Raw genomic sequence first — 27040 nt, 5'->3', positions numbered from 1 at the left:
GGGGTAGGGGGGGTGAGAGGGGGGGTATAATGTGGGGTGGGGTTATTTATTAGATGATGTTTAACAAAAAAAAACTTTTTTGGGGGTGGGGGGTATGGGGTGATAGGGGGGGGATAATGTGGGGTGTGGTATGATTTTTAAAAAAAATTGGGGGGGGGGGAGGTTGGGGGGGGGGGGAAAGGATTCTGGGTAGGGGCGTGGGGTATTGTTTGGGTGGAATCCATTGTGGTATTCAGGTAAGTGTTGTTTTGTCAAAGTTATAATAAAATGTGATCATAAATAAAGAAGTTTTGGCAATTTAAGCAAAATGTTCAATTATCTAAGTGTAAAAGGGGCCATGATTATGTCAAAATGCTTAATACAGTGGTCTGCTTTTGTTAATAGGTTGGGGTCATGTTGGTAAACAAGTATGCAACATATAAAAGCAATATGTCAAAGGATATAGGAAATATTTGGGGTAGTACTCAAACTTTAACATAGATTTATCAATAATATGCATATTCTTAGTATAAAAGGGGCAATAATTATGACAAAATGCTTGATAGAGTTGTCTGCTCTTGTTTATAGGTTGGGGTGATGTTGGTAAACAAGTATGCAAAATATAAAAGCAATATGTCAAGGGACAATGAAAATAAATGGGGTAGTATGAAAACTTTAACATTTGCTGCATATTCTAAGTGAAAAAGGGGCCATAATTATGACAAAATGCTTGATAGAGTTGTCTGCTCTTGTTTATAGGTTGGGGTCATGTGGGTAAACAAGTATGCAAAATATGCAAGTAATATGTCAAGGGACAAAGAAAATATTTGGGGTAGTACGAAAACTTTAACATTTGCTGCACATTCTAAGTGGAAAAGGGGCCATAATTATGACGAAATGCTTGATAGAGTTGTCTGCTCTTGTTTATGGGTTGGGGTCATGTGGGTAAACAAGTATGCAAATATGAAAGCAATATGTCAAGGGACAAAGAAAATATTTGGGGTAGTACGAAAACTTTAACATTTTGCACACAGACGCTGATAGCTCCACTAAATATATTTTATATATAATAGTCGAGCTAAAAAGTATTTAAACATTTGTATAAGAAAAAGTATTACTGATTTACTGGAGAACATTCGGGCAAATACTTTATTTGTAAATACTCCTTCACGTTGTCACTTTTTGGATTGCTTTTTTTTGTCTGTTTTAGAACCCACCATAATAAGCTATTATCCAATCATTATTATTAACATAAAAGTAATAACATCAACGCATAAGACATTTGTGTAGTTGCATGATTACAATATATTGGATGCAACACATAGCACACCAATTAAAAATAGATTTAATGTCATTGAAAAATCACATTTAACTCTGGGGACATCCTGGTAAATTATTATTGTCACATTTACACTATTGCCAACTCATTGAAGATTAAATCCAAATTTGGATGAAAATGTATATTCTTTAAATGTCTTATTCATATGATTTCACTTGAAATGTTACATACTGCTCAACGATTTCGAGCCACAATTATATACTGCTCTTGGAAGTAATCGTCCATTTTTTCAATAATGGAGCAATGTAAAGAGGGTGTTGCAAATGGCCTTCATCAAATAAAACATTATTCTCCAAATAATAAAAGGATTAGCTCGAGTCAGTTATCATAAAGAGGAAAGTGAAAGCTATGTTATCGAAGATAACTGTGTTGTTAAGAATCAGGCAGTATAGAAATAGCTGCCTCCCTTTAATTGAAAATTTATAATCATGCACAAATACGTGAACGTGAAGCCTCATAGATTCAACTGGTTTTGAGTTTTGTTTACTAGAAAAGGAAATATATATATATATAGCCATAATGTAAACATGCTATACAGTCTTCCATAAGACTAGACCTTTTTCATGATCCGTCATTTGCACATTATTACATTTGTATTGCGGGCAGCTGTTATTTTCTTTTTACTATTTAAATAAAATATTTTCAACTTTATATATTTTAATGAGGTAAATAAATTACAAAATGGAAACATCATTACAATATAAAACTATAAAATAATATCGTATCACAAAACAACATGATCACATTTATATAGTAAATATAAAAACCATACCCTGATCAAAAACAGAAATGCCAATAGTGAAATAGTCTACCAGCAGTAATCGGATAATTTCAGCATTTTGCAAACTGTAAATGAAGAGAATCAATTCATAAAAAAGAACATGCAAAACATAAAAATAACATTAAATACCATATGTATATATTCAAAATTAAGATAACACGAAATAACAAGCATTAAACAAGAATGCCTGAAAGGCCCAAAGTTGCTCACCTGAGATAACAAGATATCTTATTGGGACAAATCTACTGACCAAGTTTCACGAAGATCGGAAAATAAATGTGGCCTCTAGAGTGTTAACAAGGTTTTACTATAGCCATATAAGGAAAAATGCCCCACCCCCTGGCAGCCATGTTTTTCAACCAACCGGCATCATTTTTGAACTCTTCCAAGATATTATCGGGATGAATCTTCTGACTTAGTTTCATGAAGATCGGACAGAAAATGTGGTCTCTACAGTGTTAACAAGATTTTACTTTAGCCATATAAGGAAAAATGCCCCGCTCCTTGGAGGCCATTTTTTTCAAGCAAACATAATTATTTTCAAACACATCCAATATATCGTTGAGACCAATCTTCTGACCAAATGTCATGACAATAAATGTGGCCTCTAGAGTTTTAACAAGGTTTTACTATAGCCATATATAGCCATATAAGGAAAAATGCCCCGCCCCTGGTGTGCATGTTTTTAAAGCAACCAAAACCATTTTCGAACTCATCCAAAATATCATTCTGACCATAGTTCATGAAGATTGGACAATAAATGTGGCCTCTAGAGTGTTAACAAGGTTTTACAAAAGCCATATATAGCCTTATAAGGAAAAATGCCCCGCCCCCTGGTGGCCATTTTTTTTAAAGAAACCAAAACAATTTTCGAACTCATCTGAACAAGTTTCTTGATGATCGTACAATAAATGTGGCCTCAAGAGTGTAATCAAGGTTCTACTACAGCAATTTATAGCCATATTAGAATAAATGCCCCCTCACCTTGTGGCCATGATTTTCAAGCAACCCGAACTATTTTCAAAACTCGTCCAATATAACATTGGGACAAATCTTCATGATATGTCCTCTAAAGTGATAACAACGTTTTACTACAGCAATATAAGAAAAAAGGCCAAGCCCCTGGTGGCCATGTTTTTCAACAGACCAGAACCATTTTCAAACCCATTCAAGATATCATTAAAACAAATGTTCAGACCAAGTTTCATAAAGATTGAATGACCATTGAACCTTTTAGAGTGTTAACAAGGTTTTACCATAGCCAAATATGGAAAAATGCCCTGCCTCCTGGGGGCCATGTTTTTCAACCAATGTGAAGCAATTTCAAACTCGACAAAGATATTATTTGCACAAATCTTCTGACCAAATTTCATGACGATCAGAAATAAATGTATTCTCTAATGTGTTAACAAGTCAAAGGTTGATGCACGCCACACAAAAAGCAATCACTAAAGCTCACCATAAGCACATTGTTCTCAGGTGAGCTAAAAATGTAATTTATCTTGTTTTATCTAAATTGTTTTCCCAAAATAAAATTGAAAGAATAATTTTCACATAACCACACTCTTCTCCAGTTTCTAACTCATTATAACACAAAACTAAGACTGTTGTCACAATTTTGACTTCATCCACATCACTTTGTCAGTTTTGTTGGAGGGTAAAAAATACTGAAATTCAACGACAACTGGGGATACACAAATATCTTATTCATCTTAATTTCATTTGAAGCGTAAATATTATCGCTTGACAAAAACATATTATGATTTAGATGGCTACACAAACTGATAATTTTTTTGAAGATGATTGACAAATGACCAGCCAATCAAACGAGTATGAATTGTGATGTAATATCTTCCAGTGTTTGGAAAATTACATCATTCTTTACATGCAGAGAAATCATGCTTGTTGCTTGAGTGTTTCCCTCTGTATATTTGCCACAGTGCAACCAAACGTGCTCATAACAGTTGGGAGTTCTTGCCCTTCGACCCAGAGTTGTCTTCCTTTCTCCTCTTTCAGCCAACAAAGGCCTGCCATCCAGCTCTTGTCGTCTTCGCCACCAACAATCAAAATTGTGTCACCAAATTTAACGACTCCAGCGCCACACAGGGCGTTTGGGAGCTCAGGTCCTATCGACCAGGAGTTAGAATCTGGGTCATAGATTTCCACTGAACTTACACAGAACTCTGGCAGTTGCTCCCGTTTCCATTTATCGCTGACTTGTCCATTGCCTCCTGGAAGGGAAGATGATGCAGTTACAGTGATAACAATTAGAACAATTACACAAGGGTGACTTTTCCAATTCCTTGTTGTCACTACCTGGTTTGCTTAAATCTTGGTAATTAAGCACTTGACTAATTAACAATCATTAGTTGTCTGAATGCCAGATAACTATACAACAAATCTTAGTTACCTGATTGCAAGATAACTTTAAACAAATCTTAGCAGTCTAAATGCAAGATTGCCTGATTGCAAGATAACTTTAAACAAATCTTAGCAGTCTAAATGCAAGATTGCCTGATTGCAAGATAACATTAAACAAAAATTAGCTGTCTGAATGCAAGATTGCCTAATTGCAAGATAACTTTAAACAAATCTTAGCAGTCTAAATGCAAGATTGCCTGGTTGCAAGATAACTTTAAACACATCTTAGCTGTCTGAATGCAAGATTGGCTGATTGCAAGATAACTTGAAACAAATTGAAGCTGTCTAAATGCAAGAGAATTATACAACAAATCTTATACTCTTCAATCAGCTGTTTAAGTACAGGTGATTATATAAAACTTGTGCAATTATCAGGATGTTCATGATGGTTTTTAATTAATCCATTATTATGATCATACAATTTAAATTGAGTGCAATAGAGGATATTCACAGTTTCACACACTTTATCAAATATATATTTTAGACTAACAAAAAAGATGTCAACTTTAATCACAAGCATAAGTGATCAGTAGTTTCTTTGTCTAAGGTCTAAAGTAGAAAAGCTTTAGGTAGTGGTAGTTTCACAAGAAGAATACCGGTCTTTAAAGGCAAACTATTTAACATGTATAAATACTAGCTATATATTCTGCACTCCCTTACCTACAACATATATTTTTCCTTTGTGAACCACACTACCAGCTAGCACTCGCCCTGTATTCATAGGTGTTAGCTGAGTCCAGATGTCCAGAGTAGGGTCATACCTTAAAACAAGAGCACTGCCTTGCGGGTGCAGACCGCTCATCTATTTTTCGTTTTAAAGGTGTAGGGACCTATCTCAATTTCAATCACAAAGGAGGGAGGGTGGAGTGGAGAGGGGTGTATAGTGTGGGTGTGTGGTCATTTATTACATTATCTTCAAAAAATGCAAATAAATGCAAAAACATATTTATTTATTTTTTGGGGGGGGGGGGGGGATTCTTGGGTGGGATGGTTGGACAGTATTTCAAAAATAAAAATAAAAAAAATATTTGTGTTTTTGAGATGTGTTTGTCAGAAACACAACTGCCCCCTATTGCGCAGCTTTGAATTTTAAATATTTTTTTTTACCCTTGACCTTGAAGGATGACCTTGATCTTGAACTTCCACCACTCAAAATTGCAGCTTTATGAGAACACCGCTTTAAAATATTATTTTTTTGACCTTTGACCTTGAAGGATGACCTTGACCTTGAAGGATGACTTTAACCTTGAACTTCCACCACTCAAAATGTGCAGATTCATGATAACGCCACTTTGAAATTATTTATTTTGTTACCTTTGACCTTGAAGGATGACCTTGACCTTGAAGAATGACCTTGACCTTGAACTTCCACCACTCAAAATGTGCAGCTTCATGAGAAGGCGGCTTTGAATTATTTTTTTTTTTGACCTTTGACCTTGAAAGATGACCTTGACCTTAAAGGATAACCTTGACCTTGAACTTCCACCACTCAAAATGTGCAGCTTCATGAGAACGCCGCTTTGAATTTTTTATTTTTTTGACCTTGAAGGATGATCTTGACCTTGAACTCCCACCACTCAAAATGTGCAGCTTCCTGATAACACTTCTTTGATTTTTTTTATTTTGTTTGACCTTTGACCTTGAAGGATGACCTTGACCTTGAAGGATGACCTTAACCTTGAACCTTAACCACTCAAAATGTGCAGCTTCATGATAACGCCACTTTGAAATTATTTATTTTTTTACCTTTGGCCTTGAAGAATGACCTTGACCTTGAAGAATGACCTTGACCTTGAACTTCCACCACTCAAAATGTGCAGCTTCATGAGAAGGCGGCTTTGAATTTTTTTTATTTTTTTTTTTTGACCTTTGACCTTGAAGGATGACCTTGACCTTGAAGGATAACCTTGACCTTGAACTTCCACCACTCAAAATGTGCAGCTTCATGAGAACGCCGCTTTGAATTTTTTATTTTTTTGACCTTGAAGGATGATCTTGACCTTGAACTTCCACCACTCAAAATGTGCAGCTTCATGATAACACTGCTTTGATTTTTTTAAATTTTGTTTGACCTTTGACCTTGAAGGATGACCTTGACCTTGAAGGATGACCTTAACCTTGAACCTTAACCACTCAAAATGTGCAGCTTCATGATAACGCCGCTTTGATTTTTTTTTTACCTTTGACCTTGAAGGATGACCTTGAAGAATGACCTTGCCCTTGAACTTCCACCACGCAAAATGTGCTGCTTCATGATAACGCTGCTTTGAATTTTTTAATTTGTTTTTTTACCTTTGACCTTGAAGGATGACCTTGACCTTGTAGGATGACCTTGAACTTCCACCACTCAAAATGTGCAGCTTCATGAAAACACCGCTTGAAATTTTTTATTTTCTTTTATGACCTTGAAGGATGACCTTAAAGGATGACCTTGACCTTGAACTTCCACCACTCAAAATGTGCAGCTTCATGAGATACACATGCATGCCAAATATCAAGTTGCTATCTTCAATATTAAAAAGTTAATGGCCAATGTTAAAGTTTTCGGACGGACAGACGCCATATATTTGACATTTGCCCTTGAAGAATGATCTTCACCTTCACCTTTCACCACTCAAAATGTTCAGCTCCATGAGATACACATGCATGCCAAATATCAATATCTTCAATGTTGAAAAAGTTATGGCCAATGTTAAAGTTTTCGGACAGACAGACACCATTTATTTGACATTTGACCTTGAAGGATGACCTTGACCTTTCACCACTCAAAATGTGCAGCTCTATGAGATACACATGCATGCCAAATATCAAGTTGCTATCTTAAAAAGTGAAAAAGTTATGGCCAATGTTAAATTTTTTTTCGGACGGACAGACAGACTGACTGACATACTGACGGACAGTTCAACTACCGGGGGCATACAAATTATTTTTTTGGGGGTGGGGGGTTGGGGGGGGGGGGGGGGTTATAGTGTGAGGGTGTGGTGGTCATTTATAAGATGATCTTTAATAAAAAAATAAAATAATGGGGGGGATTGAGATGGGATTCGGGGGGGGGGGGGGGTCAAGGTAAAATTCAACTTGCCAGGTACACTACCCTCATGATAGCTTTAAAGTATTTGAAGTTTAAAAGCAATAGCCTTGATACTTTAGAAGTAAAGTGGATCTAAACACAAAATGTTACCATATATTTAAAGTTACTAAGCCAAAAAAGGGCCATAATTCCGTAAAAATGACAACCAGAGTTATGCAACTTTTCCTTTACTGTCCCCTTATGATAGTTTGCAAGTGTTCCAAGTATGAATGCAATATCTATGATAGTTTAGGGGAAAAGTGGACCAAAACACAAAACTTAACCAAATTTTCAAGTATAAAGGGCCCATAATTCCGTCAAAATGCCAGTCAGAGTTACATAACTTTGCCTGCACAGTCCCCTTACGATAGTTAGTAAGTGTTGCAAGTATGAAAGCAATAGCTTTGATACTTTAGGAAAAAAGTGGACCTTAACACGAAACTTAACCAAATTTTCAATTTTCTAAGTATAAAAAGGGCACATAATTCTGTCAAAATGCCAGTTTTAGTTACATTACTTTGCCTGCACAGTCCCCTTATGATAGTTAGTAAGTGTTGCAAGTATGAAAGCAATAGCGTTGATACTTAAGGAATAAAATGGACATAAACATAAAACTTAACCAAATTTTTCAATTTTTAAGTATAAAAAGGGCACATAATTCTGTCAAAATGCAAGCCAGAGTTATCCAGTCCCCTCATGATAGTAAGTAAGTGTACCAAGTTTGAATGCAATAGCATTGATAGTTTATGAGAAAAGTGGACCTAAACGCAAAACTTAACTGGATGCCGACGCCAAGGTGATGACAATAGCTCATAATTAAAAAAAATAAATAGATGAGCTAATAATCTAAAGCTACTAGGCCTATTTGTTTGTTATTCAATAAGCAAAACTGTAATGCAACATTTCTGTCTGATAACTTTGTGAGGCAAGTCATAAATGTTGATTGTTGATTTTGTCTATTGCAGTGGTAAAACAGCTGAATTTGTGTAAATGGTGTCAACATTTTAAGAACATACAAGGTTTATCTAATCAACTGAAACATTTTTTAGCAAATGTTTGGTTTGTTGCTTTGATGTAATAAATAAGTTGTGTCAGTAAAGTGAGATCTTTCAAATCTTCCATGTAGCAAAAGAAAGTTCATTTCAAAGATTTACATTCGAAGTCAGCCTATATAAACCTTGTTAAAAATTTATATCGCTGGTTTTGAAACATATTTTAGTTTGTGATGCATTAAAAACAAGATATGTGTTTGTCAGAAACACTATGTCCCCTTCTGCGCCGCTTTGAAGCTATATATTTGACCTTTGACCTTGAAGGATGACCTTGACCTTTCACCACTCAAAATGTGCAGCTCCATGAGATACACATGCATGCCAAATATGAAGTTGCTATCTTTAATATTGCAAAAGTTATGGCAAAATTTTAATGTTGGGGCAAACAAACCAACCAACCAACCAACAGACAGGGCAAAAACAATATGTCCCCCACTATAGTGGTGGGGGACATAAAAAGGTCAATCTAGAATTCAAGCATATTACAGAATAATCATGAAAAAAACCTGTAACAAGAATACAAAACCTCCAATTACCAATACAGTTCTTTAAAAGCAAATGTTAACACAAAAACTACTCCTACCTATAAGCTGTATTAACAATATTGTCAGCATTTTCCCCTCCAAAGACAAAAAGCTTCCCTCGAAAGCTGACAGATGTGGTTAGCTTGAGCGCCTGGGGGAGAGGGGCAACAAAGGTCCAGGTGTTAGCCCAGGGGTCATATCGCTCTACACAGGCCAACACATCCGTCCCATCAGTACCGCCCACTGCATACGCAAATCTGACAAACACCATGTATTAACCATATATAAACAGTGAAGACTTAAGGTTTCTGAACTTAACATTTTTTATAATGACGAGCTTAATGTTTTAATCATTATTTAATTGTCGCACTGAGAAATCACTAGTAAAAGGTGCACTGACTTGTTAGTTGGATTTTGCGCCACTTTCAACATTATTCTATTCATATCCCCGAAGAAAATTAACAACAAGGGCTGTTTGTAAAACATGCATGCCCCCCATATGGGCTGTCCATTGTACTGGCAGCCATTGTGTGAATACGAATTTTGTCACTGTGACCTTGACCTTTGACCTAGTGACCTGAAAATCAATAGGTGTCATCTGCAAGTCACGATCAATGTACCTATGAAATGTCATGATCCTAGGCAAAAGCGTTCTTGAGTTATCATCCGAAAATCATTTCACTATTTCGGGTCACCGTGACCTTGACCTTTGACCTTGTGACCTCAAAATCAATAGGGGTCATCTGCCAGTCATGATCAATCTACCTATGAAGTTTCATGATCCTAGGCATATGTGTTCTTGAGTTATCATCCGAAAATCATTTCACTATTTCGGGTCACCGTGACCTTGACCTTTGACCTTGTGACCTCAAAATCAATAGGGGTCATCTGCCAGTCATGATCAATCTACCTATGAAGTTTCATGATCCTAGGCATATGTGTTCTTGAGTTATCATCCGAAAATCATTTTACTATTTCGGGTCACTGTGACCTTTACCTTTAACCTAGTGACCTGCAAATCAATAGGGGTCATCTGCGAGTCATGATCAATCTACCTATAAAGTTTCATGATCCTAGGCATATGCGTTCTTGAATTATCATCCGAAAATCATTTTACTATTTCGGGTCACTGTGACCTTGACCTTTGACCTAGTGACCTCAAAATCAATAGGGGTCATCTGCGAGTCATGATCAATCTACCCATGAAGTTTCATGATCCTAGGCGTATGCGTTCTTGAGTTATCATCCAGAAACCATTTTACTATTTCGGGTCACCGTGACCTTGACCTTTGACCTAGTGACCTAAAAATCAATAGGGGTCATCTGCAAGTCATGATCAATGTACCTATGAAGTTTCATGATCCTAGGCTCAAGCGTTCTTGAGTTATCCTATGACAACCACCTGGTGGACGGACGGACGGACGGACCGGACCGACCGACCGACATGAGCAAAGCAATATACCCCCTCTTCTTCGAAGGGGGGCATAAATATATATTTGCTGATCTAGCCAGTACTAAATACACACACTTACTGCCAGTTATTGACAACTACCCTAATTGAATCAGAGGAAGGGGAGAATGTCCATAGAAAGCATTACAAGAGCAATCACCACTCAAGTTAATTGGCTGGGCAAGGGATCAAACCCACGTTCCTCAGATTTTTAGTCCAGCGACAGACCAACTCAGCAAGCCATGTCTTTATAATTTTTATAAACAAAGTCAAACTTTCATGTCAGAAGTTTAAATTCTGCCAAAACAAATGACTATGTTTTCAACTAAAGTCAGCCCAGGTTTGGCTTGCCCATCAACTATTGTCCGCCCAGATTTAGCTTGCCCATCAACTAATGTCAGCCCAGGTTTAGCTTGCCCATCAACTAATGTCAGCCCAGGTGTGGCTTACCCATCTACTAATGTCAGCCCAGGTTTGGCTTGCCCATTAACTAATGTCCATCCAGGTTTAGCTTGCCCATCAACTAATGTCAGCCCAGGTTTAGCTTGCCCATCAACTAATGTCAGCCCAGGTGTGGCTTACCCATCTACTAATGTCAGCCTAGGTATGGCTTAACCATCAACTTATGTCAGCCCAGGTTTAGCTTGCCCATCAACTAATGTCAGCCAGGTTTACCTTACCCATCAACTAATGTCAGCCAAGGTTTACCTTACCCATCAACTAATGTCAGCCAAGGTTTAGCTTGAGTATCAACTAATGCCAGCTAAGGTTTACCTTACCCATCAACTAATGTCAGCCAAGTATTAGCTTGCCCATCAACTAATGTTAGCCCAGGATTACCTTGCCCATCAACTAATGTCAGCCCAGGTTAAGCATACCCATCAACTAATGTCAGCCAAGGTTTAGCTTGCCCATCAACTAATGTAAGCCCAGGATTACCTTGCCCATCAACTAATGTCAGCCCAGGTTAAGCATACCCATCAACTAATGTCAGCCAAGATTTAGCTTGCCCATCAACTAATGTTAGCCCAGGATTACCTTACCCATCAACTAATGTCAGCCAAGGTTTAGCTTGCCCATCAACTAATGTCAGCCCACGTTTACCTTACCCATCTACTAATGTCAGCCAAGGTTTAGCTTGCCCATCAACTTATGTCAGCCCAGGTTTAGCTTGCCCATCAACTAATGTCAGCCCAGGTGTGGCTTACCCATCTACTAATGTCAGCCCAGGTATGGCTTACCCATCAACTTATGTCAGCCCAGGTTTAGCTTGCCCATCAACTAATGTCAGCCCAGGTTTACCTTACCCATCAACTAATGTCAGCCAAGGTTTACCTTACCCATCAACTAATGTCAGCCAAGGTTTAGCTTGAGTATCAACTAATGCCAGCCAAGGTTTACCTTACCCATCAACTAATGTCAGCCAAGTATTAGCTTGCCCATCAACTAATGTTAGCCCAGGATTACCTTGCCCATCAACTAAAGTCTACCCAGGTTAAGCATACCCATCAACTAATGTCAGCCAAGGTTTAGCTTGCCCATCAACTAATGTTAGCCCAGGATTACCTTGCCCATCAACTAATGTTAGCCCAGGATTACATTGCCCATCAACTAATGTCAGCCCATGTTTAGCTTACCCATCAATTAATGTCAGCCCAGGTTTAGCTTGCCCATCAACTAATGTCAGCCCAGGTGTGGCTTACCCATCAACTTATGTCAGCCCAGGTATGGCTTACCCATCAACTATGGTAAGGTTGAACATGGATCTTCCAATATTCATCCTGGCCTTGGCCACCCATGTCAGACTAGCGTGGTCAAACACGTAGAAGGTGTTGGAGACTCCCTCAATCGATATTGACCCACGATAGTTGATCTTACGTATCGAGCCCCCAGCCAGATAGATCTGGTTGTCACCGGTGATTGCACATCCTTAAAGGTAAATGGGAAGTTGCATTAGCCCCAAAAAAAGCATTGCATGTCTGATTTCACTTATTAATGTACACCCTATTAGAAGACTGTGAAAACAAATTAAACAAAAGGGCCTGAAAGGCCCAAAGTCGCTCGCCTGAGATAACAAGATATTATTGGGACAAATCTTCTGACCAAGTTTCACGAAGATCGGAAAAAAATGTGACCTCTAGAGTGTTAACAAGGTTTTACTATGGCCATATAAGGAAAATAGCCGCACCCGTGGTGGCCATGTTTTTCAACCAACCGGCATCATTTTTGAACTCGTCCTAGATATTATTGGGATGAATCTTCTGACCGAGTTTCATGAATTTACTATAGCTTTATATAGCCATATAAGGAAAAATGCCCCGCCCCTTGGCGGCGATGTTTTTCAAGCAAACGTAACCTTTTTCGAACTCATCCAAGATATCATTAAGACAAATCTTCTGACCATATTTCATCAAGATTGGACAATAAATGTGGCCTCTAGAGTGTTAACAAGGTTTTACTATAGCCATATAAGGAAAAATGCCCCGCCCCCTGGCGGCCATGTTTTTCAACCAACCAGCATCATTTTCGAACTCGTCCAAGATATTATTGGGATGAATCTTCTGACCAAGTTTCATGAAGACTGGACAATAAATGTGGCCTCTAGAGTGTTAACAAGATTTTACTATAGCCATATATAGCCTTATATAGCCATATAAGGAAAAATGCCCCGCCCCTTGGCAGCCATGTTTTTCAAGCAAAAGTAACCACTTATGAACTAATCCAAGATATCATTGAAACCAATCTTCTGACCAAATTTTATGAAGATTGGACAATAAATGTGGCCTCTACATAGTTAACAAGGCAAATGTTGATGCTGCACAACGCACAATGGACGACGGACAAAAAGCTGTCACAAAAGCTCACCATGAGCACGTTGTGCTCAGGTGAGCTAAAAAAGCATCATGTCCCTCGTAATTGCACATCCCGACATTTCAACTAACAGGCATTAAAACAAGAAATTCCTTGCCCATAGATTATGAACATTTTTTAAATGAACAATTTTGCTTGATTTAAACTAGGTTTTTGCACTTATGACAAAAGTTATAAGTCTATATTATCATTATAAAAACACAAACCTATTCACAGAACATTTCTTTACAAGCAAAAAATCTAATTACCGTATGAAATATTTTTTAAATTAACCAAATGAAAATTTTTTCAGATAAAAGAAATACATTTGTAATGAGTCAAAACAAACAGCTCATTTGTTATACAAAAATTGAAACTTAATGAATATTTTTTCACAAAGCATCGATCGACAACTTAATGACAAAATATATGTATATAATGAGCTAACATAGCACAATATATGAAACCTGCAAAGGAGAAACTCTAGGTAATACCTGGCGTGTAGAGACTCTGCGGCAGCTTGCAGAGGAAGATTACCTCCCCTGTCTTGGGGAGCAGCACCTCGACACTGTTGTATTTTTTGAGCGAGTCCTCTGTGTATGGGTTGGCCATGATCATCACAACACGCTCATGCTGCATCCCAAGACGGGGCAGCAGGTTCAGGTCCATTTCACCATGACGATCACTTGAAATATAGTTACGCACACAGGGTATATTTACTTTCATTTTAAGGGTTGAAGTTTGGCCCCATATATATTTGTATATTTGTTACCCCCCCCCCCCCAAAAAATAATATCCTATTTGAACTCAATATCCGAAATTTTCCCTTTAAGTTATGGTAATTTTAGTTAAACAACTACTGAAATGCTATTTAATCAACCCTTGCTATTATTTTCAATAAGAGTATCTATTTAAAGTAAATCAATACTCATTATTTAAAGTAAATTAAAAATATTATCATATTGACATTGCAAGGTATTTGATAAAAAACAACCAAACTGGAAGGGCCTGGACCAATTGCCTCGAGAGTAAGGATATGCTATGAAACATGGTTAATTAACCCGTTTCAGTGCGGGAACCGAATTTTGAAGGCCTTTGCAAACAGTTTGGATCCAGATGAGACGCCACAGAACGTGGCGTCTCATCAGGATCCAAACTGTTTGCTATTCTGATAATATTCTTTGAAAAAAATCGAAGAAAATGCTAATTTTAGAAATTCAGCAGACGACATTTTAGCAGACGACAAATTTCCCAGCATGCAAAGGGTTAAACAAAATGGAATGTTGCTCTATCAGGTTTTCAATATTTTGAGAGCTGCCATCTAAATAAAATGCAGTTAAAAAAGTATCCCAATATTCTTATACATGTATTAAACTATACTTCATTTAACAATTCCATTTATAGTCTACATTTAAGCTACCTAAACACAAAATATCACACAATACTTCCATCCAAACTCAAGTTACTCAGGGAAACAGTAAAAATGACTTTGTCAGATCTTGACATAAGTTGCTTCAAATAAATGTGCCTGTCATTTGAATTTTCAGAAATATAATTTTTGAATATACATGTATCTTCAAAATTTATATCATATGGAACAAAAGCCAAAAGAACTGCATAATGCAAATAAGGGCTTACAGAATATGTGGCTAACATAGCTAGTTTGTCCACGTACATGTATCAGACCAGGAGACATTGCGGGACTCTTTATCACACACAATAGCTCCGGACCAGACTGCAATTGGGTAAGCTGCGATGAATGTATAGGGCATAAGCCCCATTTTAGCATAACGGCTCTAAAGATATATGCCTTGATCTGTGAAAAAACTGAAAATGGGGTTGATACCTAATGTGCTGTCCCAGATGAGCCTGTTTAGTCTGCAAAGGTTAATAAAGGACGACACTCACTTCCTTAACTTAATTTTTGCTAAAAAAAGACTTTCTTTCACACACGCCATAAATTTCCAGACCAATTACCGGACATTGAGCTCAATTTTCCGGCACTTTTGCTGATTTTCCGGGACATGTATAATTACAGCGATATATAAAGACATATATTATGCATTTTTGGTGCGCATTTTTTTAACATGGTAATTTGCTTAGTTCGAAAGCATATCCGAAATACAATAGATTTATTAATGTCAAATTAAACATTACTACTTCTGTTACTAGATACAAGCCACCTGTTTTTCGTGTTAGAAAACAGCACCAAATTGCTTTTGTGTACATGTCACATCATATGCAGGAAATGCGTGAACAAATTTGCTGGACGTTTTGACATGGCAAACGCAATTCAAATTCACTTATAACATGCATTTTTATTGCTTTAATTACTGGGGGTTTAGAACAAGACAGAAAATAAACCTAGTGAGGATGACGATTTTATATGCTCATTTTTTTTTACTCAACTTTTTTGTCGGTTAAACGTTTTAACATGCGAACTTAACCTGCTTTTAATTTTTTTCTCAACGATGTTAGACTTTGGATGTGTGAACAACTCCTTTTCCCTAATGCAGTGGGAAATTAGAACATAGTGTATTAAAGCGAATTAACAACCCCATTAAATAATGCCACCTTTTGGGGGTGACTGCGAATGTAAGACAATCGTTATGATAACAGGACCCCTGTTAATTGATCGATTTTAATACGTAGCATAGTCACCTATTCGGGTAAGCATTGCCATGGAGACGCTGCAGATTAGTTGGAACAAAGATTGGAGAGCAGTTAAGCTTAAGATAAGGTACATGTATATATGGATTTTGTAAAATCCAGGACATTTGACAGATTTCCGGGACTGCATGACACATTCTTCATTTCCGGGACAATCCCGGACAATCCGGGACATATGGAGTGTATGCTTTCTATACATGAAAACCCCCTTTTCACAGAGCACGGCCCATATTGACTACGAAGCAGCAGCTTACCATAGCATATGGAAATATTTCACCTCATCCAGCTTTCTCTTGAGATCCTCGCATTCTTTCAACAAGGAATTATTGTCAATTCGATCACAAAAGTAGTAGGAGTTAATATTTGCAAACCTCACACACTCCATCACTTGAACTAAATTTCCTCTTCGAGAATCAAGGTCAGCCTTGACCCAATTCAAACAAGCCTCGTACACAATTTCTTCATGTGTCACTTCAATATTATCGTCACTAATTATCTCAATCAATTTATCTGCAGGCAAGGACAGGAACTCCTGTTGCTGACAGAGCTGAGAGACTTGTTTATTGATGATTTCCTTTGCTTTCACTGCCAAAACCTCACACTCGTGGCATTTGGCAAAAAAGTAGACACCTATACAGTTTGAAACAGTAATATGTTTACGCATAAAATCTGCGCACCCAGAGCGTAATGGAAGAAGCTGGAATCGGTTTGCAGCTGAAAGCAGATCTTGAACGGTCTCTTCTGACAGCAGGACTTCCCCGGTGTATATGTAGTCTAGTATGAGTTCCATCGTCAAATAATCAATCTCTTTCAGTTCGATTTTGTTCTGTTTGCTCTCTGACATGGCAGTTGAAAACAGTGCCATGAAAAATGGACTAGAAATTGCCAGTATACTTCTGTGGCATAGAAATTCACGCTTGTTTATAACTAATGTTATGTCAACAAACTCTGTGTCTTTGTAGAGCTTGGAAAACCCATGAAGAAGGTTCATTCCCCATTCATGGTCAATGAACTTGTTTTCTGTAGACTTTTCTAATGAACCATTCTCTGTCATCTGTAAAAACAAGACTTTCGGAGATTACCTCTTCAGCATTGTTTACTCACACATTATCTGGGATTTTATGTCTTGGGGTGTAAGCCAGATTTTCTTTTTCTGATATTGTATAAATCACACAGAGCAACATAGCAGCATGTAGCAAATCCCAAAGCAATGATCTCAATTAATGTAGATGACCAAAGTCAACTTGTTGGACATAATGTTTTTCATTCAGTGATGAGATGAACAAGTGGTGAACATTTCAGGTTAAACTTAAAAGTTGGATTCCCATCAAATTCTCTAACGTTAAATTTGTTATAAACAATCATGGCATTTTTCAATGGTCAGTAAGGGGAGATAACAAACAAGAGCACCGCATAACGGGTGCCACGCTCGGCTGCGAAAGCTTGTTGGAATTTTTTTATTTATTTTAGAGGTCACAATGAACTTGACCTTTGACCTAGTGACCCAAAATGGGTGTGGCGTGTAGAACTCATCAAGGTGCATCTACATATGAAGTTTCAAAGTTGTAGGTGGAAGCACTGTGATGTTAGAGGCAAAGTTAAAGTTTTATATTAGAGGTCACAGTGACTTTGACCTTTGACCCAACAATGGGTGTGGCGTGTAGAAGTCAACAAGGTGCATGTACATATGAAGTTTCAAAGTTGTAGTAGGAAGCACTATGATGTTACAGGCAAAGTTAAAGTTTTATATTAAAGGTCACAGTGACCTTGACCTTTGACCTAGTGACCCAAAAATGGGTGTGGCGTGTAGAACTCATCAAGGTGCATTTACATATGAAGTTTCAAAGTTGTAGGTGGAAGCACTGTGATGTAAGAGGCAAAGTGAAAGTTTAATATTAGAGGTCACAGTGACCTTGATCTTTGACCTAGTGACCCAAAAAATGGGTGTGGCGTGTAGAAGTCATCACGGTGCATGTACATATGAAGTTTCAAAGTTGTAGGTGGAAGCACTATGATCTTAGAGGCAAAGTTAAAGTTTTAAATAAGAGGTCACAGCGACCTTGACCTTTGACCTAGTGACCCAAAAATGTGTGTGGCGTGTAGAACTTATCAAGGTGCATGTACATATGAAGTTTCAAAGTTGTAGGTGGAAGCACTTTAATTTTAGAGCCAATGATAAGGTTTTAGCACGACGCTCGGACAACGGACGGCAGACGACGAGGAGGCTATGACAATACCCTGGGTTTTCTCTGAAAACAGCCGAGCGAATAATAGTATGTTTGAGAGAAGGAAGCTATGTGGGAAGAATGCAAAGAGACCTGTGATGTGGACCCTAAATATAGTCCACGGACTGACGTCACACTCTATTGTCTGATTGTAAAAACATGAACGTTCAGTCCACCTGGAATTGTTTTAGTCTACATAACTATTTTCAAAGCTTCCTTTTACATTAGTAGCAAACTCAGGCGGAAAGTTATTTATTGTGTGAGTTGGCATTAAAGCTGCTAACCTTATTTTGCGAGTAGACATATTTTTTAGCAATATTAGATGACCGACCAACCATATCTTTTTGGTGATGTCAGTAGAAAGAAACACCTTTTATTTGCTTTCAGACTAGCAAGTACCTGTGAGAGCTGTGAAAGCTGAGAGTCGTTGAGCAGGGAGCTGGTTCCCATGCGGTCCCCTCCCTCTGCCATTATGGAGCAAGTGCAACTCCCAAACCCAATCGAGAGAAGCTTCTTGAAGATTAGCTGAGACAGCTGGGATATCTTCAACTTCATCCCTTTATAGCCTCCATTGTGTGCACAGGATCTGAAGCAAGTCTACGGCAGAAAAGAAGAAAAGTGACATGAGTTTAGTGTAAACATTTGTATTTAGCTCAATAGCATTGAAAGCCTAAGTCATACTGAGACAATCTTGATCAATGGATTTGAATTACCTTGACCAGCCAGAATTTTTTTATTTCACAAGTTATTTGCCTAGGTTATGAATGGCGATGAGAAAAAAGTAAGTATGCATGAGACGAGTCTGATTGATATGGATGTGTTGGGGAATCGATCAAGTGGAGATTAAGCGCAACTATGCCTGTAAGGGGTTAAACTATGGTTTACTGACCATGGACCATACGGCCCAGATTTGTGGACCATATGGCCCAGATTTGCGGACTATATGGCCCAGATTTGAGGACCATACGGACCATATGTCTTTACGTTATGTAGATTATTTTAATACACGAAATACTACACTGCTTAGTATGCTGTGATACTATACATATGTTAAAACTCAAAAACGGGTAATGAAACGTTTATGTTCATGATTATTTCAATAAAGTTATTCATATTCTCATATTTGTAACTCTGAATTAATTGAATCATCAATCATTCATTTAAACAATAGGCATCACAAAAACATGCACTTTCATGGATAAAATCTATTTTAATAAAATTTGACATTTTTATTAAAATCAATAGATGCCGCATGGTGACAACGTTAATTAAAATTTCATACATCACTTTAATATTTAAAAAAATACATGTGTTTTTACCTTAACAAATAAATGCAAACAACACATGTTTTATCCATGTATTTTTTATAAAACATGTTTTTTATACCAATTGAATACATTGTATTAAAATTTAGCAGTCAAACATATATTTTACAATTTCTATAGGGGTATAATACTCGCATTATAGTGACTCGTATGTTTGCATCTCGAATACGCCCTATTTATGACACTTACTGATTGATGTTATATATTACAGTAGTTGAGAATATACCATACTGATTGACACTTATGTAATTACCAATTTAAGGTAAAGTGTGACAATCGTTATTATTGTAGACAACATTGGCTTATGTTTGCATCTTGAGTACGCCCAATTAATGACATTTATTGTTTGATGTTAACAATTACACTTAATTGATAATTGATGTGTCATTAAACAAAGAAATAATAGAACATATATCTACGTACTTTATTGCTTATATTGAAAATGATTATACGTTCTACCTTCTATATGTGTTGACGCTACTTGAAATATGTTATCTACATGGTATATTCAAGAAAGAATATGTAATAAGAACCATATATCATATGTAATGTAATTCATCATTTTTATATATTATTGGCGGCCTCGTCTTTACATATACGTACTTTGTTTGCTCATGCATTCATGTCAAACATGAATTGAGACGAAATCAAAGGTTTTTTGACTTTGACTTTATATTTAACCCTTTGCATGCTGGGTAATTTGTCTTCTGCTAAAATGTCGTCTGCTGAATTTCTAAAATTAGATTTTCTTCGATTTTTTTCAAAGAATACTATCAGAATAGCAAACAGTTTGGATCCTGATGAGACGCCACGTTCTGTGGCGTCTCATCAGGATCCAAACTGTTTGCAAAGGCCTTCAAAATTCGGTTCCCGCACTGAAAGGGTTAATGTTTTGTCACAATCCTGAATGAACATGAATTACCAGGACTTACCCTGCCATTCGCCAAATTAGCCAATGGCTACAAATAAGGAAATTTGGCTACAAAAAATTCCATTTGGCTACAAGGTTTGCTGCATTATGACCCATAAAATATCTAAACTATTAAGAATTATGACATAAAAAGGTAAATTTGGCTACAGAAATTTTTGAGCCAGAGGGAGACCTGAATTACTTATTGATTATGACATGATCCGTACGGTCCGAAAATGTTCAAATTTAAACAAGTATGTTGTCATTAATGTCATTACAGCCACTTAAACATTTACATGAAAAAATGTAAAGAAGTATGTTGTCATTAATGGCATTACAGCCACTTTAATAAACTTATTGATAAAATATTGAAAAAAGCGGAACACAAAATAACATGTTCAATAACAAGACATGTTCTGTATGGTTCACAAATCTGGGCCGTATAGTCCACTTATCTGGGCATTGAAGGAAGTTGGACATGAAATGAAAATTAATGTAGACATATGACGTATGGTTTGCAAATGTTCAAATTTAAAGGAGTATTTTGTCACTAATGTCTTAACATCAACTTAAATGTTTTATTAACTGTATTTATACAATATTGAACACGAAATGAAAATTAATTCTGACATGTTTCATACGGTCCGCAAATGTTCAAAATTTAAGCAAGTATGTAGTCATAAAAGTCATTACGTCAACTTTAATATTGTATTAAATGTACTAATACAATATCAGGAAGTGAAACACGAAATGAATATTAATTCAAACATGTTCCATATGGTCCGCAAATTTGGGCCGTATGGTCCGCTAATCTGGGCTGTATGGTCCGCTTATCTGGGCCGTATGGTCAGCTTATCTGGGCCGTATGGTCTGGACCGTATGGTCCATGGTCCGTATCGTCCCTAATTCCAAACCTATTAAAAAAAATGTTATGAATGACTTTATAGCTCTGTTTTTTTTCTTAAATAATAATAACTCACTAAATAACATCAAAAATAAATATTTAAAACTGCTATTGAGATGCCCCGGCTGCCCTCCCAAAGTCATCCCTAAAGGGGCCTTTTCACAGTTTGTGGCATGTTTTGAAATAAGTCATTTAATGCTTTATATTGATAAATGTAAACATTGGATCTTAAAAGCTCCAGTAAAAAATCAAGAATTAAATTTAAAAAAGGGAAAAAAAAGGAGCCGCAGCTGGACTCAAACAGTGACCCCCGGAGTAACCTAGAGTAAAAACGCATTAGCCCACTTGGCATTATATCAGAAATCTTTGAATTTTCACAAAATTTAACGACAACAACAGAACTCTCCAAATTATTCAATCGTTTCACGTTGCAACGCTTAATAATTTTTAGGTTTTTAAATTGTCAAAAGATGCATATATTGGCTATATTACACCATGCTAAATGTTCAGTAATACTGTCTCCTCACAAATATTATAACTAAAACGAAAATTTGCGAATCTGAAACAACTTTTTTCAATTTTGTCAATTTACCAAACCGTGAAAAGATCCCTAAACGGCCCCAGGGTGTCTGAAAAATATCCTGCGGAAAGCACAGCTTAATGTAGCTAAAGAAACTTCAGCGTACAGTTTATTTAGTATTGACAGACCTGTACCTATAAAGACCTATAAAGTCCCGCCAGTCAAAAATCATAAAAAGCGACATTTAAAGTTATGGTAGCCAGAACTATGCTAAATGAAGCTTAAAACATACTTGCTTGAATGGCTACAAATACAACATGCTTTCTGAAAATTATAAAATATACATGACAGCATAAACAAAAAAATCCTTAGGCAGACGTCCTGATACCCTAACCTTATAACAGCCAAAGCTAAGAATGCTAAGGGTAAGGCTAAGCAAATTTGCAAGAACTGAACTGTTCTAAATCTGAGCAGCTTTATAAATAATGACGAAATAAATGTGTCTGTACTCCTTGCTTTTTACTGGGAAATATAATCGAATTCAGACTCTGCTCACAATAACAAATGTTCTGAGCACGTTTCATTATTGAGCAATTAATCATATTGTCATAATAAATATCAATCTCTTGCACGACGGTTACATTACATTCACCTCTGTGTTGGGCTCAGAACGGACTATTGTTATGAAAGCGTCTCATTTATGTCATGATGATTCCAAGCGTTCATCATTGAGGTTACAGAATACTAAACAATCTCTTGCACAACGGTTACATTGCATTCACTGCATTAAAGAAAACCATCTCATACCATGATATCTTATATCAGTCTTAATTCATTATTATAAAATTGATATGTTTTTTTATGTAAAGAAACCAACATACATACACACGTGGAAGCAATTCCTAACGTCACTCAAAAAAATATGTTAAATTGTTTACATTTGTGAAGTGCGTGGAATGATTCCATCTGCGTAAATGGGCAATAAATTAGTTCCAAAGAGTTGCATTAAAACTCGCAAGTTTTTGCACGATTTATCGTACATTTAAAAGTCATATTTCTAAATTTAATGCATGCGATCTTAAATATCCAATCAAATATACGTTAAATGCGTTTGTTCGGTTTTATCTATTTTATAGACAAAATGGAGGGCTGAGCCTTTCGCCGAGTTGTATGTAAGAGCAAGGAACGACAACTCTGCATGGAGATTGAATAAATATTAGTATGAGGTCACAATATACCAAAAGATTTCCTTAACAAATTCAATGTAAAATCAACAACTTCAACGAAAAATAAAGTCAACCTGTTGCGCGTAGACACCCCCATACCCATACCTTTTCTTAAAGAGCATGCCAAGCCGAATGGATTTAAACAATAAAAAAGATAGGCCATGCAGTATGTAAGAAAGAACTCGACGCGAATCAACGGTCACTGTTTTAAGGCCACCTTTTACCGGCATCTCTCCAGTCGATGAGGGTTTCCCGCCATCTGTCAAAATCTCACGTAGTCTCCAACCTATAAGCAAAACACTGAATTTGTAGTATACAACAATGTTTTCCCTACCACATGCACACAGAAATATTAAAAAATAAAGTCATGGCAAGTGCACATACAGAGAATTGTGTCTTCAAATAAATGACGTTCCATTTTTTAGAGGGTATAGCATTAATTATAGGTTACAATACACTAAATGATCGCTTCATGTAGGGCTGTACTCTCTAAAAAAATATCATAGTTGACAGGAAGGCATGTTTTACACTTTTTACCATTATTTAGGTGTTATCTTGCAGAGATAATGGTAGGGCATGAATAGGTGTTCACTACTGAATCCCTGAAATATGATACACTTGAAGACTATAGTAAACCATTGCACGAGAAAAGGTTACATTCCACTAAGAAACGTCCGAAAAAAAAAGTTGCAAAAACAGTCGATTTTGATTTGTGTCAAGTTCTTTCTTGCATTGTACATGACATATCTTTTTTATTGCATAAATCGATTCCGCTTAGAATAGCCTTTAAGAAAAGGTATGGTTATGGGGGTCTCTATGTGCAAAATGTTGCATTTATTTTCGCTCAAAGTTGTCGCTTTTACATTGAATTATATAGGGAAACCATTTGGTGTATTATGACCTAAACGCAAAACCAGGCCTAGTCACAAAGAAGCTGTATTTACAGAAAATCATCATTTTTTTAGTGAGATATGATGCGTTTTGGCAAATTTCACGGAATAAATGCGTTTGTTTCAAGAATTTAAGGAGCATCGTGAGTTTTTAAGAAAAAAATACGTTTTCAGATGAAAATAAGAAAAAAATTGTACAAAAACTCGTCTTGAGCATCTCAAATCGCAACAATTTGTGCTGAAAGAGCTCATGAACACGTTTTAATAGTTGTTTACTTCTTTTTCTACATAGCTTGTAACAATATTCCAGTATTTTGACCGATTGTAATTATTTAGGGTAATCGTTTTACGCCTGAACGCCCGTTATAAATCAAAGCTCCGAACGCAAAAGCCACATGGCTTATCAGGCGTTATAATAAAATGCATTTTCAAGCATTTCTACGTGAAAGATCGGTCTGAAAATTGGCTTGCACATAGAAAATAGGTTTATAAGTATCGAGAAGTGCTTATTTTTCGCGATGTTAACAGTAAACGTTGTCTTATAGGTTACAATACACTAAATGATCGCTTCATGTAGGGCTGTACTCTCTAAAAAAATATCATAGTTGACAGGAAGGCATGTTTTACACTTTTTACCATTATTCAGGTGTTATCTTGCAGAGATAATGGTAGGGCATGAATAGGTGTTCACTACTGAATCCCTGAAATATGATACACTTGAAGACTATAGTAAACCATTGCACTAGAAAAGGTTACATTCCACTAAGAAACGTCCGAAAAAAAAAGTTGCAAAAACAGTCGATTTTGATTTGTGTCAAGTTCTTTCTTGCATTGTACATGACATATCTTTTTTATTGCATAAATCGATTCCGCTTAGAATGGCCTTTAAGAAAAGGTATGGTTATGGGGGTCTCTATGTGCAAAATGTTGCATTTATTTTCGCTCAAAGTTGTCGCTTTTACATTGAATTATATAGGGAAACCATTTGGTGTATTATGACCTTAAACACCAAAATGATTTAGTATATTGTAACCTCTGACAACATTGAACACCAAAATGATTTAGTATATTGTAACCTCTGACAACAAAATCTTCGTTCGGAGGCAATCGTTATACATCGGCTATCTCGGATTCCTCCGTAAGATAGGCCTCGTGGCTAACAGTCGCCATATTGCCTTGTATTACTACTTTACTACCCAAAAGGTTGTCAGTCTATTGTTATGAGGCTGCATACATGCGCGTTGAACTAGCGCCAAACTTTTTACCGAAACTTTGATATTAAGAGCACTATTAACGTTCATTTGTGTTGCATTTTGACCTATTATCCAAGTGATTTACTTTTCCATTATTATTTAATCACCCTATCATCCAATTTTTTAGATGAAATTACGGTGTTAACAAAACCAACCAAACCGAAAGTGAAACTGGATGCATTACGTTTCGCGATGTAAACATTAAATATTTGTTCAGTTTGAGGAAGCGAATCGTTAATAGACGTTGGAATATGTATGCAATACAGACTATCATTGCCGATTGTAGTACTGTCTAAAAAATACCTTTTATGACAGGTCATGTATAGAACGTTAATCAAATAGTGACCATAAATCACTACAAATGTCTGGGTTGTTCATTAACCCATTTATGCCCAGTGGACTCTCCCATCCTTCTAAATTGGATCAATTTATTTCCAAAAGTAGGGGTGTCTGGTATATTTATTTCTATATTTAGAATATTTCTTACAGAAATTTCTTTAAGCAAACAGCGCAGACCCAGATGAGACGCCGCATGATGCGGCGTCTCATCTGGGTCTACGCTGTTTGCAATGTCCTTTTTTTCAGGACGCTAGGCATGAATGGGTTAATATAATTAATGCACGTTTCTGATCTAATTGCCTGTATCTAGTTGTAATTACCATGATATTGATAAAATTAAAACGTTTTTTGCATAAATTAACATTACATGTTTTATTTTTATCATTTAGGGAATATATAATTGTATCATTATCATCATTAAATATTCTGAAAATGATCTAAATTATCATGATTACTTTAAAGTAGAATTTTTAAATTTTACTCATTATTTTTAATGAATTTGCACATTTGCTTGATTCAAAATAAAATGTATTAATAAGGGTTTCAGTTGTTAGTTTTAACCCATTTTTAGTTCGATTAAATTTAAAGTACTAACTACGTACATGTATGTGAAATGCTCTTGAGTTCGTTTCCTGTGCCTAGAACCAGTACTTGGGTGTCTCTTGGAGATTTCTTAAGAATGCTCCCACACTGGGGATCAAACCAGTGACCTCCAAATCATTAGGTGGACACCACATCCATTACACATCAGCGACCTTTAATTAGTAAATTACTTTAGTATTGCAGCATTATATAATGTAATGTTGCTACATATTTTTGGAAAATGATTAATGTGCAGTACTAAATAAATCTAAATGCATACAATTTTAATTGTGTATATTGTGTGATTATTAGTTACAAATTCCCTTTTTACAGGTATACTGGTTTATGAAAGACTGATAAACATAAAATTGACAACTCATCTCCCCAACGATACTTTGTGTGGCTCATTCTCAGAACAAACCCATAGTCAGTGAGAAAACTACAGTGTAAAAAGACCACTTGATTGTGACAATTATGGCTGACCAAGCAAATGTTATCATTTAAAATAAAGAAAACTTCCAGTTCAATATACATTTTATACCAATTATGACATTGGCCAACACAGAAAATAATTATAAGGTTGATTTTCCCAAAATTGACTGTTACAATTGGATACTGTTTTAAGCTTCACTTTACTTTGTCTGAAAATAAAAGTCCTAAATGATGTAATAGAAACATACATATTTAATTTTTAGTTTTACAAGGATATATATATACATACATATATTAT

The 27040-nt window shown here is 36.4% G+C and overlaps 1 protein-coding gene across 6 annotated transcripts; it reads right to left on the bottom strand.

The window, feature by feature from the left end:
* Positions 1 to 1957: 1957 nt before the first annotated feature.
* On the bottom strand, positions 1958 to 25241 carry LOC127861639 (kelch-like protein 12). Of its 6 annotated transcripts, XM_052400336.1 has the most exons (9): positions 22673 to 22745; positions 21365 to 21510; positions 18761 to 18958; positions 16391 to 17190; positions 13961 to 14151; positions 12353 to 12545; positions 9226 to 9423; positions 5181 to 5281; positions 1958 to 4330 (listed from the first exon to the last, which is right to left on the bottom strand). In XM_052400336.1, exons 2-9 carry the CDS (start codon positions 21371 to 21373, stop codon positions 3996 to 3998), a joined length of 2025 nt encoding a protein of 674 aa, XP_052256296.1. In that variant the 5' UTR covers positions 21374 to 21510; positions 22673 to 22745; the 3' UTR covers positions 1958 to 3995. The 6 variants fall into 6 exon arrangements, with proteins under 6 accessions (XP_052256296.1, XP_052256309.1, XP_052256278.1 ...); XM_052400349.1 differs by lacking the exons at positions 21365 to 21510; positions 22673 to 22745 and adding an exon at positions 25220 to 25241; XM_052400318.1 differs by lacking the exons at positions 21365 to 21510; positions 22673 to 22745 and adding an exon at positions 22530 to 22619.
* Between the last annotated feature and the right edge of the window lie 1799 nt (positions 25242 to 27040).

The sequence above is a fragment of the Dreissena polymorpha genome, chromosome 1 (assembly GCF_020536995.1).
Source record: "Dreissena polymorpha isolate Duluth1 chromosome 1, UMN_Dpol_1.0, whole genome shotgun sequence".
Taxonomy (NCBI): Eukaryota; Metazoa; Mollusca; class Bivalvia; order Myida; family Dreissenidae; genus Dreissena; species Dreissena polymorpha.
This window is presented reverse-complemented; position numbering and strand designations above follow the sequence as displayed.

Coding starts and splice junctions, on each gene's coding strand:
- LOC127861639 (XM_052400318.1), bottom strand. CDS start 22,604: ATGAAACGTGCTCAGAACATTTGTTATTGTGAGCAGAGTCTGAATTCG. Junction 12,546..13,960: donor GCAGAGTCTCTACACGCCAG/GTATTACCTAGA, acceptor TTTACCTTTAAG/GATGTGCAATCACCGGTGAC. Junction 9,424..12,352: donor AACCTTACCATAGTTGATGG/GTAAGCCATACC, acceptor GGTGTTTGTCAG/ATTTGCGTATGCAGTGGGCG.